The sequence below is a fragment of the Penicillium chermesinum genome (assembly GCF_028974085.1).
Source record: "Penicillium chermesinum strain IBT 19713 chromosome Unknown utg000002l:1.0-5270490.0:1.0-5274688.0, whole genome shotgun sequence".
NCBI lineage: Eukaryota > Fungi > Ascomycota > Eurotiomycetes > Eurotiales > Aspergillaceae > Penicillium > Penicillium chermesinum.
Genome location: NW_026695312.1, coordinates 266467 through 285620, shown reverse-complemented (window position 1 = coordinate 285620; position 19154 = coordinate 266467). Strand labels below are relative to the sequence as shown.

Sequence of the window (19154 nt, the reverse complement as noted above, 5' to 3'; positions counted from 1 at the left end):
AGAGCAATTATGGCTCCCCGTTGGTCATGACGATTAGGAATGCTGTCACGCACGTACAGTTGGAATATGCGCGTTTGGGGGAAGAAACGATGGCGGGGGGAGAGCCTAGAAGAAGGAATATGGTTCCCAGCCAATAATGAACTGTCACTTATATCACTTACGATAATCATATACGACCTGGGCGCGTTCGAAGCTGAGCCCCCGTCAAATTACGGCCCTAGCGGTCTCATGGGTATCGGCTCTATGGGAGGGGGCGCTCTGGGAGGTCTCATTCTAGTAGCAAATTGTACATAAGTAAAGTAGGGAACCTGTTGAATGTTGTGCGAGGGTCACCAGGTTCAGCACACCCGTAAATTCCCCCAAAAGTACCGACGTTGGACCAAAAAGTGCTCAGGGCATTATATTTTTGGCGACCCGGATAAGACGGGGCCCAGGCTGAGGCCCATCCATGACGACTGATATCGTGGTGGATGGAGCGTGGTGAGAAAAAAAAGGGCACTAGAGAAAGCCGGGACTCCACAGCTCCATCCACGATCCCTGCGGAAAGATTACGGTAACGGTACCTGTGAATACACGTTTTCCCTAACTTTTTGGTTTAAATTACCTTTCCTAGGGTGGGTTCCAGGGTGGGTTTAGCATGATGGGGCCTTTCACCGGCTTTGATTTGCCTTGTACCACCTAGCGGAGAACCTCTTTCACCGCAAGCGAGCGTAGGTTATGAGGCCCCCTTAGAGAAGGCCTGAAGAGCGTTCATCGCGTGGCCACTGTTGGCTTCGGCTCGCCGCGACGGGGAAACCTTGGGAGCTTTTATGATCTCGGAAGGACATGACCCGATCCGGGCCATCGCACTGCCTGAAAATACTCAATGCTAATATCTCTATGGGTAGATGGCACTGGCAGTCACCTGAAACTGCCAGTGCAGCACGACTAGTAGATGGGGAAGCATTCGGGATGGGGAAGCATTCGGGATAGGGAGGTGTGGGAGGTGTGGGAGGCGTGGGCATAAGGCACCAAAGTACGAGTAGATCACTATCATGAAAGCGAATATTTTATGGAAAGGGGAGCATGGACCTGAAAGGATCGAATCTGGGATAATTGACAATGACCATTACGTCGCCTATCATTACCGGGACCAATCTGAAGAACCGGAAAACCTGAAAGCCCCGACCAAAAAGGAAGCAAGGGAAGGGGATAGTTCGACCAGGCCTCAATCTCCCTGGTAATTTAAACTTCTACCGCCCACTCGGTCCAATGACGATCCAGGCCGCCGAGAACTGCCCGCTGTTGGCCGAGGATGATTTGCTCCCGGCGGCTGTTGGTGTCGCCACCTTGCAGGGCCTAAACTCCTCTGAACGTGCCATGAAACAGCGTGGGGAAATTTGGTATGTGATATTCCGAGGGTCATGACTACCACGATCCTCTTGTCGCAGCCGTCCAAAGCCCGTCCGGTGATGGGGATTATATATTTCAAAGTTGGGTGCTCCTGAGGACCGCTCGTGATCGAACGCGATCGGACCCCGGATATATTTCGGCGGATCAGCCGCTTCAAGCACTGGCAAAAGGCACACGATCATTCTATACGAGCTCGCCATATGGCTTGCCCACGTTGCCCCTGGCGGATTACTCCCGCTCTAACAGACGGTACTCTGCATCTTCAAATCGCAGACTCCGACGCTTCGGCTGGAGTTGCGGGTTACAAGTGCCGTACTGGGGTATCGCTATACTGCGTATCTCACATTCCACAGAAGCAAACCGGCCAGATTCCAGGCAGATCGGCATATTCCACTTACCCGCGCAATTGGGCCTATTGCACTGTGACAAGCCCATAACGATTCCGTCTAAATTACTTTGAGCAGCTACTCCGCAGAATGTGTTAGTTATATATACCCAACGTAAAGAGCAAAAGTACCCTAGCCGTCTTTGAAACGCCCACTTGCGGCAAATGTCTAAATAGGGCTGCTAGGCCCACAGCTCGGGGGGATCACCGCGTTGTAACGGTTTATTCAGCCACTTCAAGTTAACTAAAGTTCCCCTTTGCCAACAAGGAGATATGAGCAATGCTCTACTGGGAAATCGCGAGAGCATCTAGTGCAGTACTACTAGGAGAAGATATGATCGACCGGAAAATATTAGATGACTCGTCACCAGGTTCCAACACCAATCAGGACCTTGGCACAATCCAGGGCATCCACGGACCCGATCGGGTTTCACTGATAGGCGTAATCTTGTACCCCCAAAGATGTGCAGCAGTTTCGCCTATGCGGACGGTGTCTCGTTTCTTGTCCGCCAGGCCGGAGTTTGAGTTGGCTAATTGGCTACGTGGGATTACCCCCTCACCCAGAGACATTGAGCCTGGTCGCACTACTTCTGCTTCGGGGGGGATGTACGTTGTTTCTGCTGCGAACACCCAATATCATCACAGCCATGAGTTGTACCATTGCTTTCACCTGTGCAAGGGGGTTGGCAGAGCATGTCGGTGTTTCGTCTCGGACCAAGGCTAGTATAAACCTCACCTTGCTTGCAGGAATATTGATACCCGTGGGCCGCTCACAGCCTCGTATCACGCCCGCAGGCACCGAGGCAGCCAAGCAGCCAGGCAGTATCGCAGCCTGAGCCGGGGGGCAGAAACATCCCACGCGATGACCGCGTCGAAACGACAACAGCGGCGACCAGTAAAGGGGAAAGTGCCATGAATTCGTAGTTAAGAATACTCCTGACCAACCCCACATGCTATCAAACGCAAGGCTTCAAGGATGTTTCTCCAGGCGCATGGGTTCGAGACCTCAGTTGACATCGCCCGCCGACAAACCTACAGCCTAGCATCTGTAGCAGGCCAAAAACGCCCATTCAAAACAGAGGGGCCATTTGTGAAAGGGGAAGCTGATCATAGTCATCAAGACAATATTGAAGCTCGCCGAGGTTTACGAGAGGAAATCTTGGAGTCGACCCCTCTGGAGTCAGCTCAAGACCTGTTGAGCCGTTCGGTAACTCGATTTACCGCGAGTGCCATCCACCCTGGAGCGGGCGCACCAACAGAAGACGAGCGCCCCCGCGCCGCAAGTGTACCTCCTGGTTCAAGCCACAATCCTCTGCTATCGCTGGCAAATCCCAAATATGGTCTTCCTGCCGCCCTGATCAATAATTTTCGGGACCTAGGCGTGGATACTATTTATGCTTGGCAGGCGTCCTGCCTGTTGGCCCGAGGATTGCTTTCCGGCGAACGGCACCTGGTATACACAGCCCCTACAGGTGGAGGCAAGTCACTAGTGGCCGATGTCCTACTGCTGAAACGCATCATCGAGAATCCCACCCGCAAAGCCATTTTGGTCTTGCCGTATGTGGCTTTGGTCCAGGAAAAACTGAAATGGATGCGCCGACTTGTTGAGGGCGTGGAGAAATTGGTCCCAGATGAGGATGACGATTGTACCTCTTTCTCTCGTAAGCGGTGGAAGAAGATACAGAAGAGTATTCGCGTGACTGGATTCTTCGGAGGCAGTCGCGTGACGACTACCTGGGCGGATACCGACATCGCAATTTGTACAATAGAAAAGGTGTGCCAATTGCCCCTGAGACATATGCGGTCGAAATCTCCAATTCCCGACTGACTGTATCTCATAGGCCAACTCATTGATCAACACTGCAATTGAAGATTGTAGCATTGGCAATCTAGGTGTTGTGGTACTGGACGAACTGCACATGCTTGACGATGAACACCGAGGTTACCTGTTGGAATTGATGGTCACCAAGCTATTATTGCTACAGCAAAACATACAGATTGTGGGGATGAGCGCAACCCTTTCCGTATGTCGAGACCTAACACGACAAAAAGAGCTATGCTAACGGCACAAAGAATACGGAGATGCTAGCCCAGTGGATGCATGCTAAATTCTTCATCTCCACCTACAAACCAGTGCCAGTTGATGAATACTTGGTCTATGAAGATGCGATCTACCCTGCAGCAACCTCGAGACAGTTGTTACAAACAGCATCAAAATTGACTAGCGCAAACGCAAACTCTGTCCATCATACAATACCTCCGCATCGGACGATTGAAAAATCCCAACATAAAGAATTGGCTAACTCTGCGACAAATTCCTTGATAGCATTGGCAGTCGAGACGGCAGTTGCAGGCTTTGGAGTTTTGGTATTTTGTGGAAGTCGTTCAGCATGTCAGGTTCAAGCAGCGATAATCAGTGAAGCCATGCCACCCCCAGAGGATGTGGAAGAATTGAGTAAAAGGCTTGATCTTCTTGCTGATCTGAGGAGCCTTGCATGTGGACTGGACCCAGTCCTTGAAAAGACGGTACTCAAAGGAGCGGGTTTCCATCGTAAGCGATACAGTTCCAAACTTCACGATCCCAAACCTGACAACATTAGATGCTGGAATGACGACCGAAGAAAGGGAGCTGATTGCAGCGGCTTATGACTCGGGCGTGCTCAGGGTTCTCGTGGCGACATGTAGCCTCGCTGCCGGTGTAAACCTACCAGCTCGTCGAGTGATTATTAACGGCGCCCGCATGGGTCGAGACTTGGTAGGACCGGCGATGCTGTAAGACATCCCCATATGGACCTTTCGAAGTTTGAGCTGATTTCCCAGTCGCCAGATGTGTGGACGTGCCGGGCGCAAGGGCAAAGACGAGGCCGGAGAGACGTACTTGATCTGCGTCAAAGCTGATATGGAAGCGGTATGTGACCTATTGGATGCCGATATGCCTGCGATAGAGAGCTGCTTGGCCCCCGAAAAAAAGGGGTTGAAAAGGTATTTTATCCAGATCTAGTTTCCCTTACACTTACTCATGCTTCCTTAGAGCTCTCCTTGAGGCGGTCGCTAGCGGGTTAGTGTCTGGGTGCGATGCGATCAAAGAGTACGTGCGATGCACACTCTTGTACCGCACCGTAGATAAAAAGCTCGCATACAGCATCATGACATCTGCTTTACAAGAACTCATTGACGAGGGATTGTTGCTGTACAAAGACGATGAATCTTACGAGGCCACTTTATTAGGCCAAGCGACCGTGGCATCTGCCTTTGCCCCCGAGGACGGTCTCTTCGTCCATGAGGAGCTTAAGCGAGCTTTGCAGGCCTTTGTCATGGATGGCGACATGCACATATTCTACATGTTCACACCTTTGCAAGCGGCTATGGATACGCAAATTGATTGGCAAATATTCCGAGACCAGCTAGATCATATCGATGATAGCGGTCTTCGGGCATTGCAATTCGTCGGAGTCCACCCAGGTTTCGTTAACACGATGTAAAAGCCCCCGTCTTCGTCTAGCTTGAAACAACTAATACTGATTTTCAAAGGGTCCAATCTGGCGCATCATTAAAAGAATCTACTCCGTCACAAATCAATCAGGCCCGCATCTACCGTCGTGCGTACGCTGCTTTTCAGCTGCGTGACATTAGCAACGAGGTTCCTCTGTCGACGATTGCATCACGGTACAAGATCCCTCGTGGCACCGTCCAAACCCTAGCTCAGCAGTGCCATGGATTTGCCGCTGGCATCGTCAAGTTTTGCCAGCGCATGAACTGGGGCATGATGGCCGCCGTGCTGGACCACATGCGTGACCGTCTCGAAGCGGGCGCCCGCGCTGATTTGCTTGAAATGGCGCAGGTGACCTTCGTCAAGAGCTGGACAGCACGCCTGCTGAGAGAAAATGGGTTCAAAAACTTGAGAGCCCTCGCCGAGGCTGACCCAAAGGATCTGGTTCCTGTCCTTATGATGGTATGAAGGAGTTCCAAATAGGAGCTTATCCAGTCGCTAACATCTCTCGCTGTCTTAGATCAACCCTGGCAAAGCCCAGAAGAGCCAGCTCTACCCCACAGAGGCAGAACGGTACGCTGCCAAGCTGTTAGCAAAAGCGGAAATTATCGTGGACTCTGCGAACAAGATCTGGGGTATGTCACCGGCGTTCCGATGCCCTTCTTTAAACTGGGGAAACTGACGCGCTTTTCCTGTAGAACGAGAAATGCAAGTCGAAATAGATGCATGACATGTCGGTCACTGGTCTGGTCCTTTGTGATACTTGTTCGCAATTCTACAGATATCCAACTTTCGTAGAGACTATTACCATACAGATTCCGAACAATATCACAACTTTCGAAAATGCAAAGCTATCACATATCATATATATATGTACATGCTCTGTTCGGTAAAAGAGAAGAAATCGAGATGAACATCAGGTCGTAATCTGCCAGTCTCTTAAGAGAGACCGTTCAGAGAGGTCTGGGCACCAAGAGGATCTCCCTGGTCGACAAAGTCAAGCAAGAGGACGTTGGGGTTGACCTTGTACAGAGCCTCACACTCGTCGGCCTGCGCACCAATGCTTCCATCGCCGGTGGCAGCGTTGGTAGTGCCAGCAGCGTCACGGTCGGGTACGTCAACACCCAGGATATCTACGTCCAGGAAGTGGTTGACGATGTACATGCGGCCCTCAGCCGAGGCACCAGGGGGACGGTCAATGCTGCAGTTGGAGAATGAGGAATCGGTCACATCGTAAGGAGTCTCGAAGTAGTACGAGAACTCGTCGTTGATATAGTTGACTGTGTCGGTGTTCGCACCGTAGTCTAGAGACATGTCAGCGTGACGATCTTGCAATCCCGTCGATTACGGGCTCTTCAATTGACTTACCAAGGAAAACAATAAGTCGGGTACCAGCAGAGATAAGGTCACCCAGGGTAGGCCAGTCACCAATGGCCAGGGGCTGGCTGGAAGGAACATAGATATAGTTGACGAGCCCATCAACGCCGGAGAAAGTGTCTCCGAACACGGAGATATCGACCGAGTCGCCGTTGGTCAGAAGGAGAGTGACCACCTCATCGGGGTTTCCATCCAACCAGCTCTTGACGGTACCAAGGAAATCAGACAGAGGGCCAGCATCCTCCAGGAGACACGAGGTATGGCAGAGCTCGAGAACGGAGTCATCGCCAATGGACTTGTGGGTCTGTGCCTGCAGATAGCGGATACCGAGGTCGAGCTGGGCGGTAACATTGAGGTTCTGGTTCTGGGTAGGCAAGTCGCCAACGAAAGCCGAGTCGTGCGAGCCGACGAATGTGATGTTCGAGTACGAGCGCGTGCAGTATTCCGAGCGACCGTTACAGGTGTCTTGGCCCAAGACATTGGTGGCCGACAAGAACCCAAGAGCGCCGAGCAGAGCCCGGGTCCATCCCTGATTAGCAAATGTCATTCTGGCTGATCCTGGGGGGGGCACTCGACGAGGTATAGAGGGACGAGGCTCGAGACAGACTGGAAGTGCAGATGGCGCCCCTTTTGAGCAATTCGAATGAACCATTCAATCACCCTGTGACCACCTCTAAACACCTCTAGCTATAGCGAACCACCCAGGCACGGGTGCCCGGAAGGATGACCAGGATGACAAGCATTCCACATGCCGCCGATCTTTGGCTCAGAAGGGATAGCACAAGGCGGCTGCAAATGATGGCCTCATGCTAAAGCCACCCATGATGATAGGGCGTGGGCGAAGTCTGGTGACTCGATGTAACAGCGGCTTGCGCTATTATAGCGGGGTGGGCGGAATCACAGAGATGCCCCCCCACCCCTGAACGAAGGAAAGCCACATCTGCAGCATCCTTGATGAGAACTTAGGCAGTGCAGCACTGACATTTCGTACTCGGAGAAAGGTCTACACGAGGCAATGAAGGGATTTGCCAAGCGCAGGGCGACCCCATCATAAAGGCCCTCGGATTTTCCCCTGCCAAAACCGATCACCCTTCTGGGTTAGATGGAATCCTCTATTTGGGCGAGTAGAGTTTAGTTTAAGCACAAACTAGGCTTCGGCCTGTTATATGGCTAGATATACTGCAAAGGACAGGATATGACTGATATTGCTCAAGGTTAGGATGCTTAAATATATCAGTGTTGCAAGGGCAAAGGTGAAGAGATCAAAACACAGAGGAAATCCATTCGAGAATAGATAGTCGAAAACTATGCCAGCCAATCCAACTTATACCAATTAAAGCAAACCACAGTCCGTTAGAAATTCATAGCTGAGTTCATAACCCCTGATCTCTGGGATGATGCGGGAGTACATGAGATCTCTGCCACTTTGCGAAATATGACGTATGCATCACTGTCTCGATTACCGTTAAGTGAGTCGAATTTCCACCATATGTGACCTGCTGCCCGCCCAGCCTCCTTGCGATGGAGGGTCGGATAGGAACACGCAGAGATCTTAAACCCGGGGTGGTCGTTACCATTTCGCTCTTCCACAACAAGGTCGGTCGAATTGGCGAATGTCCCAGGATGATGGTGGACCGCCATGTCACCATTACTGTAATGATTTGTTAAGAGGTCATGAGCAGTGCCATTCTCTTGAGGCTGTGTACCCTTGATTCAAACCAGTCCAAGCTGAGTAGGCTCATCCTCACCACAATTTTGCATGGAAGGAGTAGAGCTAACGGGATTAGTGCTTTTGAAGCTATATCCTTCAGCGTCAAAGACGTTGTGCACCATACCTTGATAGTTTTAAAAGGCCCATCTAGAAGCTCTGTAACTTGTCGCGAATAGCCTCGGCTTCTTTGGACACTGCATGAAGGGAAGAAGTGAGCGATATTGTTCCACTAACAGCAGGCCTAAGGTATTGACAGTTTTCTGCGTTGTAGTAGCAAATCGAGGTAGCGGTAACAACAGCCGCGGTCACAACAGTGATCCTAGATATTAGTAGTCAATATTCTTGTTTTTGGGCCTGGCTAACTTAAAAAAGGGTGTGAAAATTCACAGAGGATTATATGGATCGATTATCCGATCTACGTTATCCTCTCAAAACTTAGCGTATGTCCTATGTGTGACGCTGAGCTGCTGATCTTCTGGATACAGTCAAATCTTTGGGTTCTTTGGCTACAGGGTCAGAAGAGTTGGGTGGCTTATTCCCGACGAGCTCGAATCAAATTAAAGTGTTCAAGTTCATCTTGTACTGCAAGAATCACTCAGAGGCCCCCTCTCTCTTTGGGCGGATTAAATGTCTTATGGCACTCGTACTAGGCGGCTACGGACTTGCCAAGCCACAGTGGCTCAGTTTCTCAGCCACCCTAAACAGCTCGGGCCGTTCCAGGCAACGGAGCTGTGAACTCGCCTACTCCACATGTTTACCACGTCCGAGCTTGCCTCTCCTCATTGAAGTCACCTGGCCGAGTCTTACCCGACCGTCAAATCACAATCAGTATCCCATCGCGAATATCCAACTCAAATACCGCCTGGTGGCTCATACTATTCCTCCCTTTTGACCCGGCTCCAGCAATGATCATTCGAGTACGCTGAGCTCGATGGCAGAGGGCACCGAGGTCTGGGCATCCGAGGATGAACTTGACCTAGGCCAGGATAACAATAGTCTCCGACTGCCTGATCATGATATCCATTACCGCTCCCCGAATTCTACAGGACAGCCATTCAACGAGGAATTGGACAACATAGATACTGCGGAGGAGGCATCGGAGACGACGGTAGGACCGCCAGACGAGACAGAACTACCGCGAACCCCGCCGCAACAACAAAGAAATGTCGCGGTTGGGGTCGGAAGTATAGACGAAAGAGCCTCGACTCCTGATGATTCTCCTTCATTACATGTAAGCGGATAGTGCGCAAAGCGCTTCGCGAACCGTTGGTTAACGTAAATACCAGGATTCTCTACTATCTTCACAAAGCGGACCTGCTTTATCATTCCAAAGCTCTCCACGAGTCAGCCCAAGTCCAGCGCATCGTCCATTTGATCTTCGATTTCAGTCCCGACTATCGTCCTCCCCGACAGGAGGTTCGCGAACCGGTTCGCCATTCCTAGCGCATATCCATTCACGCCAATCATCGATCGCAAGTCAAGTGTCTCCTACCCGGAGTCGGAGCCAGACCTTCCTCCAAGCCCGTGGGATGTTGTGCGATGGACTAAGCTGCGAAAGATCACCGGTCAAGCGTTCTCCGAGGTTGGACGTCGTAATTTTGGCCGACCAACATGTCTTGCAGTTTCCACAAGCATTGTGATTGGCACCTCGAAGGGAATAATACTGGTGTTTGATTACCAACAAAGCCTGAAGGCTATTATTGGGACTAGTACGCAAGGTTTGTCAACTTCTCGCCTGCATTCTCGCTTTGGAGTATACTGACCACCTCCCAGCGGTTGAACGCGGGCCAGTGACTTCTCTTGCGATTTCCGCAGATCACTCTACTGTTGCTGGAGGACATGGACTTGGTGATATATTTACGTGGGAAATTGCACGCCCAGCCCGGCCTTTCCTCCACATCCCTCCATTACCAGCAAATCAACTTGAGTTGCGCACATCTGACAGCCACATTGAAGGAGCTGCTATCATTCATATTGGATTTCTTGGAACAAGACGAACTGCCCTTGTGTCCGCAGATACAAAAGGCATGGCATTCTCCCATTTGGCCACGCGAGGTATGGGATCAGTCGGACGGACCGTTAAAACAACCCGGATTCTAGGCAGATACCCGCAGACCACCATAGAAGAGATTCGTCCACGCAAGCCCAGTTCCGTTTTGGCATTTTCTCCCCTTCCACTCGGAAATGTAGAACAGCCATCGGACTCTCTGGGCCTTGTCGCGATGTTGACCCCATATCTCCTGGTGATTGTATCTACTACCCCTGTCGCACAAACTCAGCACAAAGCGCCGCGACCCAAAGAGGTCCCAGCTCATAGTGCTATGACAGGGGCATTAGCTTGGTTCCCCGCAATTCGGTTGAAGGGAAAAGATAGCCAAACTTCCAATACGAAATTGGTATACTGTTGGTCGAATGTCCTGACTGTCCTAGAAGTGACCGAAGCGGAGACAGACGAACCTGGTAATAGAGACCGGCCACCAAACCTTGTTTTCAGAGCACGCAGCCGCTGGAAGGCTGATGAAGCTATCGTGGCTGTTCAATGGCTGAGTCGCTCTGTTTTGGCAGTGTTTACAATTACCCAGCGACTCCTCATCTTGGAAGACTATTCTATGCATGCAACGGACTCCATTGACCTGGTTAACCGACATGTCTACCACACCGACCTATTTTCTTCACAGTTACACACTTTGGTCGAACAGTTGGATGAGGAAGACACTTCAATGCATGGTGTGGTAGCAGATGCATTTTACATGAGTTTTCGAGCTTACAAGGGACGGTTATTCTTGCTTGGCTATAACGAGACTCTGGTCGGCAGCCTGTCTAACTGGGCAGATCGTCTCCTTGCCCTCATGGAAGCTGGGGATTTTATCGGGGCCATCCGACTCGCGACTTCATATTACACAGGGACAGCAGAGAAGCTCACCGTTGGTCTACCGGAAGAAGACATTCTGCGACAGCCCATCGTGCAGGAGAAGCTACTTGAGATGATATCGGCATCCCTAAAGTATGCATTTGGTCGCAACGCCGAGGCCGATGGCAGGAGACTAGACAATCAACTTCTCGAAGAGCTGGCCGAAGTATCCACCACGGCGTGTATTCACATGGCCGATGAAGATTTTCTTTGGGATGAGGTTTTTTCTTGGTACGAGGAGCATGATGCTGCGGGGGTTTTCCTAGAGGTCCTCGAACCACGCATCATTGATGGCGTCCTTCGTTCATTGCCTCCCATTGCAGTGAAGGCCTTAATAAATCACTACATGGTGACCCACTCCCCTGGCCGACTGGAGGAAATCATATGCCTCCTCGATACCACCACAATGGATATCGACCAAGTCACGACGTTATGCAAGAAAAATAACCTCTATGATGCTTATATTTACGTTTGGAACCGTTGTCTTGCCGATTACGTGGGTCCACTTGAAGAGCTTCTGCATCAAATCCCGTCTCAAGCTGGACCGCTGTCCAATGGCGACTATGCAGCTGAAATAACTCGCCACACCAACGCGATGAAGATATTTCCTTACCTGTCCTTTGTGCTGACTGGCCGCGTCTACCCAACAGGAGAAGATATGGACGAGTTCGAAGCTTCACGTGCCAAAAGTGCCTTGTACAAGTATCTCTTCTCGGGCCAATCGTCCAGTTCAGGTTCCCCCCAGTAATCGTGAGGAAGCAGGCTCATTTGCCCAACTACGAGCTGTGCTCAAGTTCGATGCTTCCAGTTTCATGAGCATGCTCAACGAGGCATTTGAGGATAGTTTTCTCAACGACTCTGATGCTGAGACTGAAGAGATCCCGGCTAATGTTTCTGTCAACCGACAGTATCTCATAAGCATTCTTCTCCAAGTGATGGATGCACCCTACTTCTCTCCTGATGATACCATATTCTTGGATATGTTTGTTGCGCGCAATCTTCCCAAATACCCTCAGTATATTCTTTTGTCAGGTACAACTTTACATCAAGTCCTCGTTCGTCTCTGCCAATACCCCCACCCGGATCTGGCTGAGGACTGTGAGTTGAGCGCAGAGTATCTTCTGTCCTTCTACCATCCACCGGACATTCAAAGTATGGTGCCTTTGTTCAGAGAAGCCCGATTTTTCCGGGTTCTGAAGTCGACCTATCGCTCCGAAAAACAATATTCGAACTGGATCTTGGCTTTCCTTGAGGATCCAAATAACAAAGAAGACATATTTACTGCTCTCTATGACTGCTTACGATCTGGTTCTGGCCTGGGTAAAAAGCACAGGCGGGATGTTATAGACGTGGTGAAGGCGCATGCGAGGGAGATGGCTTCGATTGATGTGAGACGTGCTGCCCACACAATGCAGAGTTTAGTTCCTGAGGCGCATTCTACATTTCTCCACGTGCTACAGGAAGATTCATCCAGTCAATACCAATATCTTATGGTTCTCTTCGAACCTGTCGGTCTGAGGCGGAGCGATTCGGTCCACGGCGGGCGAAAATTGGATGCTTGAACGATATGTGCAGCTTCTCTGCAAATACAATCCATCCCACGTTGCGGACTTCGTTGACGGTTTACGGGTAGGTGAGATTCACCTTGAAGAGCTACTTCCTGCTATTGAGGAGAGCGGGGCGATCAATGCTGCCGTCATTCTTCTTGCTCGTCAAGGACAGCTGAGGCCTGCCCTGGACCGCCTCGTTGCGCACCTCAAAACCCTCGAATCAGGCCTCGTCGGTCTCATTCATAGCGAAGATGAAGCTCCAGACTCAACTAGCACTGCGGAGGCCATAGACGATTTACTAGAGTCTCTCAAGAAATATGCCGGGGTTGGTACTTGGCTCTGCCAGGGTCAAACCACGACGGCGAAGCAGAACCATCCTCACACCAACGGTCAGCAAGGAGCTTCGCCGCTTCAACACCCCCTGACATTTGATGAAACTCTTTGGCTCGATCTGATCGAGGCAGTTGTACGCATTGCGAGCAATGTGTTTGGACTTTTACGTGGATACCAAGCTGAAGATACGGAGAAATCAAAGCAAGAGCTTGCTTTGACAAAGCCTGCCGTGAACACTGATCTACTGACCAATGCTTTCCGGAATTTGGTTCAGCAAATTTTCTCATCTTTAATAGCAAGTACGGTGAAGGGAGGTGGGTCGTCCACTCATGAGAGAACGGACATGTCTTTCCTTCGGGTCCTCCGTGCCTTCCTCACACGGGCTGCCAGCTGGTCACCCTCCCTTCTTGAGCTACGTGCCGTCCTGGCCTCGATCTTTTCTGCATACTCGTATGAGAGATCGTTGTTGACGTTAGCCAATGGCATGCTGGATCGTGACTTGTTCGTGCATGTCGATGAGGTGACAAAGCTTCGGCAGCACGGCTGGCGGCCCCGGGGCCAAGTGTGCGAAATATGCCGCCGTCGCATCTGGGGCCCTAATATTGGAACATCACATTGGACGGCCTGGCAGACTAAGCAAGCCCACGAACGACAGCGTCGCATCGAAAAGCGTGCGGAAGAAAGCTACGACCCGGCGACTGAGCGGGGCAAAGGGAAAGCGGCCGCTGCAGTAGGGGCTGGACAGTCGCCTGGGATGCTGGTTGACCACGTCGGCCCCATCAGCAGTGTGGATCATGAGAACAAACCGGAGGATGAGCCTGGGCAACCCGAGCGACGGCCCCTTGAACCTGCAGTAGTCTTCTCCTGTCGCCATCTCTATCACCGACAGTGCATCCTGGACACAATCAATGTTCACAATCGCCCCACTGCGGTACCTGCATTTCGGAATGAGCAACCCGACTGGTCTGGAGCTGGCCTCTTTTGCCCAGCATGTACATAGTATGTAGATAGTCACGCCTCATTAGGGGTTTTCATTCTTTCCTCCCTGTTCTTGTTAGACCATTGCGTGTATCCTACGCAGGGATCGCAAATGCAAATGTGACATCATACGGAGATTACTCCTTGTTCTGTATTGAACACTAGAATGCTTGAGTATTACTAGTATGGCCCGGAGAATCTCTGTTCGTTGTTTGCATGTGGAGCTACTGCTCCGTGTTCGCTAGAGCAAGCATCGACAAGTCTTACGTCTGAACTTGAACTTGCATGCAGGTACTGAACTCCCGCAGGTAGCAGGAGCTGCCGCGTGTCAAATTCTACACTCTGCCGAATTCCGGGCCCCCAGAGTCTTTCGGATTACGAAGTCAATTCGGCACGGAGAACGGAGAAGAGACACGAAGCCCGTCTTTATCTGGAACACTTGCCCTACCGGGGTGGGATCGAAGGATCGAAGAGCCTTGAGATAAGGACTGTTAGTGGCCCATCGCACTGATCGGCGCTGATGGCCCCTGGACCTTGCCTACTCCGGCAAAGTAGCAGGAATTCTCAGTGCCCGATACAACTCAAGGCTTCTGCATGAAAAGTTCGTCGGCGATATCCCAAAAGGTCCCAGTTCGGGCCAGACGAGCTAACTTTAGGCACTCTACTCCGTTGCCCTCCCCTCCCCTCCCCTCCTCAGAACGGTTTTGATCGACGATCGCATGTAGGAATGAGGGGTAAGGCTAGCCTTGAGTCGAGGACTTTTCTAAGAAGGGCCACGTACGACTCCTTAAAACACGGAGAAGTAGTCAGGGGTAGACGATTTTCCAGAAGAAAGTCTGTTTATCCTGGCGCGTGTCTCTACCGAATACCACGAACGGACGGAGGTTTAGGATTTGAGGCGTCGCCGGGAGCAGCAAATGGCTGACAAGAAGCTGGTCAATCGAAGCGCAGAGTGGGAAAAGTGGACCCCAGAAACAAAAGCTTAATGATCGTCGTCCCGAACCACAAACGACAATTCGTCGGTGTCACTTGCCACTGTTTCCTCCCCGGCTGCGCTAGGGGACACCATGCGTGGCCCAAGTCCTCGGGACTTGGACATTACCTCATATGATTGGCTCGATTGTGCAGATGAGCACACCCAGTGATGGAGACAACTGGCGCCCTCCCACACTCAACCCGTCGTATCAGCCGTCGTGGATCGGATGCTTGGACGAGTCAGACGATGGACCTCCATGATCGCCGGCACAGTCGAAACACCCAGGCCACCGAGTGCCAAACCCTCAGCACTTCAGTTTCCGCCCACCGGGCCTGGACTGATGGTCTTTAGATGACAGATCCCACATTCGGCACTTGCCGCCGACACTAGGAGCGTTAGGATCTTCTTTGTCTTCCTGAATGCGTGGCGAGAATTTGCAGGTATACAACCTGACAATAGCCACGCAGCAATGGCGCTCAGTATCGGAAGTTGGGGGAATGAATAGTCTTGAATTGGCCCGTATAGGTTCTGTGATTGTCTACCTCACTAATGCTCTAGAGTCCGGTTCTCCGGTAGAAATGCGTTGTACTCCGCTCTGTACAAGTATACTTCACATCTGATGCAGACGTCGCCCCCGATGTGGTCTGCATAAAACGGACCCTTTGCCGCCCCAATTTTCTAGTCCAGTTCAGGCTTCGTCTTTGAGGAGATGGGCCTGGACTCGGACTCCGCATCCTGTGGCACTAGCAGACTCATTATTCCTCACGGGGAATTGCAACCTTGGGAACTCGATGGAACTAAACGCCAGGTGGATAAAGTACCCGTTTTGTCAGGGCACTTTGGTTTCACGATGAAAGGACCCGCAGTTCGACCTGGCCCCTGGCCCTGGCTAGCCAATGTGGGAAGCGGCCTCCGCGTTTCGCATATCTCACATGGGCCATATGCATGTCCCACCAAGTCTCAAGATCGGGTCGGGTGGGTACACGCCCGCCACGCGCAAGTGTCTTTCGGGGCTCTTTATGCACTACACCCTTCCCCTGATAGCCCTCGTATATAATTCTCCCCTCCTTCCCGTGTCTTGTTGTTTTCCGTGTTCACTCCATTGGCGCCCCGTCTTTCCTTTATACCCTCGTGCGTTCTTCTTGTGATCGCACTATACATTCCTTTCCGCAGGACTATATCGTCACTCCACTGGTTGGACTTCGTATATTATACCTGCCTTTCATTCCTTTGACTCCCCGAGGGATCTTTATCACATCCTGCAGAGCAATCTGGCTTTATTAGGCCTTGCTCAACTCTTGATACCCCATCTTGATACCCCCGTCTTGGTACCTCGCCTTCATACCCCTGTCTTTATCCGATACGACAAAAATGCACGTCCTTTCCACCCTCGGCTTGTCCCTGTTGGTCAGCGTTGCTGCTGGATGGCAACTACAGGAAGACTATGGCAATGATAGCTCGTTCTTCGACAAGTTCACTTTCTTCACTGTATGTGGGAACGTCAAAATCTGGCATAGCACCCAGGTAACTAATACTAACTTCACATGTAGGATGAGGACCCCACCCACGGTTTTGTTACATACGTCGATCAAAGCACCGCCACCAGTGCCGGCTTGATTAGTGCCAATGATGGTACTGTCCACATTGGTGTTGACAGCACCAACTCAATCGACCCTAACGGAGCGGGTCGCCAAAGTGTTCGCATATCGAGTACGGCGACATACAGCGTAGGAACCCTAAGTTATTCTCGATTTGGCACATATGCCCGGGACTGCGTGTGGAAGCTGGCCTGCCTTGTAAGTTTTGATCATTGAATCGCTCTTCAGGCTCGGATGAATTGAGACCGTATGAACCTTATGCTGATATCGAATAGCTGGATGCTTGGAACAGGCTCTCAGCCCTGGCCTGCAGAGGGTGAAATTGACATCATCGAGTATGTCAATACCAACCAGCAGAATCAGATGACACTCCACACCAGCCCCGGTTGCTCTATCACCAACTATGGCAGCGGTACGTCCGCTGGTTCTACCGACTGCGAAGGCAGTAATGGCTGTGGTGTCATAGATACCGACCCCAACTCCCTTGGAAGTGGCTTCAACAACGCCGGTGGCGGTGTTTATGCCACCCAGTGGGCCGCCGATTCAATCAGCATCTGGTTCTTCCCTAGGAACAGCATTACTTCCGACATCACCAATGGGACACCTGACCCCACCCAATGGGGTACCCCGGTTGCTTCTTTTGGTGGCTCTAGCTGTAATTTTTCCACCGCATTCGCGAATATGCAGATCGTGTTTGATATCACCTTCTGCGGTGACTGGGCCGGGTCCTCCGGGTCCTACCAATGCGGCGGAGGCGCCACTTGCCAACAATACGTCGCCGACACCCCCAGTGCCTATTCTGACAGCTACTGGGGTATCAACTCTCTCAAGGTTTATACCGGCACCGGCTCCCAGAAGCGTGCCGAGGTTCCCAAAGTGAACCACGCGCACGCAGCTGAGCACATCAACCGTCGCTCTAACCATCACGCTCGCCCGGGCCCTCGCCCGAACCTGAAGAGCCGCCGCGATACCATGGCTGGCCTGTAAATGGCTCACTGGGGGGCTTGTGGGCCAGCGCTGACATGCTTCTTAAGAATAAGACATGCCTTTTTGGTGTCTTATTGTCGTTTTCTTTTCACCGCTGGTTGCGGCTTTATTTTTCATTGGCATAGTTGATGCCACATGGTGCTTGGCACCCTTTTCCCGAGAGTCGGTTTGATGCGATGTGTGAAGACGTGGATCTGTGTTTCGAAATACCCCTATCTGTCCTTCAATAGTCATCACTAGCATATGACTTTGCATTACCATGCTTACAAAGTGCTTCTAGACTTATTAGTTGTACGCTATTGTAATTTGTAAGCTGGAAGTTGTAGTTAACTAATGCGTGATTGGTGAGGGCACATGGCTCCCAGTGTTGATCTGTATACTGCTCAGTATGCGGAAGCCCCTTTGTACCGGAGCCCTGGATGGTCATTCGCCGAGTCTGGGCCCTTTGGCCATCGTTGAGGAAGTTCTCCCGCGTCGCCGGCACTGCGTACTCTCCCGAGAATACTACATGCGCCGGAGTACCGGCAAAAGATACTTCACAATATCCTCAAAACCGGCCGGTGCAGTCCCATAAGAAATATTGAGACTATCGACTTCACATTTTCTTTTTCCCCAACATGATCGTTGGCTCCAGTATCGCTGTGAGAGCTCTGACTGGGATGAACATTGTTGCGTCATACCATCTACGGCCGCTGGGGGCGGCTATATACCCTTACTTTGGCGGACTCAAGGCCAGATTACCGCTAGTGCAATCATCTCTTTCAGTATCTACGGCACTTACTTCAACAAGAAGGCAACCAATGCGCAACTGATCAAATGGCCCTTCTTCGGCATTGTGTTCCCATCCCTGTTCATCTCTACACTCGCGACGGGCTTCGACAATGGCGGAGACGACATAACATGGCTTCTATATGTTACTTGCCCTGAACCGGAAAGAACAAACGAAAGCCGCCGCTGTCGCCTCCCCAATTATCGGGATCGCCTGTGGAGTTGCTATCTGGTTGGAAATGCATGCGCCTAGTATGGTGAGAGTGAGGTCACCATCACATCAACAGGAAATATCCTGCCTTGTTTGCACCGATCACTTCGTCCTGGGCGCCTCTTCGACGTACACCCGCGATATCGCTGGCCCAGAACCACGAGTAGATGAATTGCTTCGTGACATCCACAGCTTTCCATCGCTTGGATCGTGATTTCTCTCATCTGGCTTGGTTTACGCTGGTAGTGGCCATCTTCCATCCGGTGATCGATCAACCCAGCAAATTCGGTCTGTTTGATGCAGGAGGGCAAAAGCGCTCCAGTGACTCGACATCTCTAGAGCTGAACAGATAGAGGAGACTGGCCAAACGCCTAATGCTCAATGCAAACGCGCGGGGTACGCTAGACACTAGGATGAGGACATTAGGGGCGTTCTGAACCGAGATTCTGGGGTATCATTCCTCGGGAGATTCAACCCTTTTTGCATA

The 19154-nt window shown here is 51.4% G+C and overlaps 5 protein-coding genes across 5 annotated transcripts; 3 read left to right on the top strand and 2 right to left on the bottom strand.

Moving 5' to 3' along the window:
• Window positions 1-2753: 2753 nt before the first annotated feature.
• N7468_000888 (DEAD/DEAH box helicase) lies at window positions 2754-5997 on the top strand (the record flags this gene model as incomplete). Its single annotated transcript, XM_058470185.1, has 9 exons — window positions 2754-3551; window positions 3619-3801; window positions 3851-4328; window positions 4378-4549; window positions 4598-4759; window positions 4809-5255; window positions 5309-5729; window positions 5788-5902; window positions 5966-5997. The coding sequence occupies 9 exons, from the start codon at window positions 2754-2756 to the stop codon at window positions 5995-5997; spliced, it is 2808 nt and encodes a 935-aa protein (XP_058333326.1).
• A 209-nt stretch (window positions 5998-6206) lies between these two features.
• Window positions 6207-7191, bottom strand: N7468_000887 (uncharacterized protein; the record flags this gene model as incomplete). The annotated part of the gene is made up of 2 exons (XM_058470184.1): window positions 6207-6571; window positions 6636-7191. 2 exons carry the CDS (start codon window positions 7189-7191, stop codon window positions 6207-6209), a joined length of 921 nt encoding a protein of 306 aa, XP_058333325.1.
• Window positions 7192-7997: 806 nt separating this feature from the next.
• Window positions 7998-8285, bottom strand: N7468_000886 (uncharacterized protein; the record flags this gene model as incomplete). The annotated part of the gene is made up of 1 exon (XM_058470183.1): window positions 7998-8285. One exon carries the CDS (start codon window positions 8283-8285, stop codon window positions 7998-8000), a length of 288 nt encoding a protein of 95 aa, XP_058333324.1.
• Window positions 8286-9286: 1001 nt separating this feature from the next.
• Window positions 9287-14149, top strand: N7468_000885 (CORVET complex membrane-binding subunit VPS8; the record flags this gene model as incomplete). The annotated part of the gene is made up of 5 exons (XM_058470182.1): window positions 9287-9539; window positions 9744-10073; window positions 10129-11962; window positions 12012-12774; window positions 12842-14149. 5 exons carry the CDS (start codon window positions 9287-9289, stop codon window positions 14147-14149), a joined length of 4488 nt encoding a protein of 1495 aa, XP_058333323.1.
• Window positions 14150-16474: 2325 nt separating this feature from the next.
• Window positions 16475-17688, top strand: N7468_000884 (glycoside hydrolase family 16 protein; the record flags this gene model as incomplete). The annotated part of the gene is made up of 3 exons (XM_058470181.1): window positions 16475-16591; window positions 16654-16899; window positions 17002-17688. The coding sequence occupies 3 exons, from the start codon at window positions 16475-16477 to the stop codon at window positions 17686-17688; spliced, it is 1050 nt and encodes a 349-aa protein (XP_058333322.1).
• Window positions 17689-19154: the final 1466 nt, after the last annotated feature.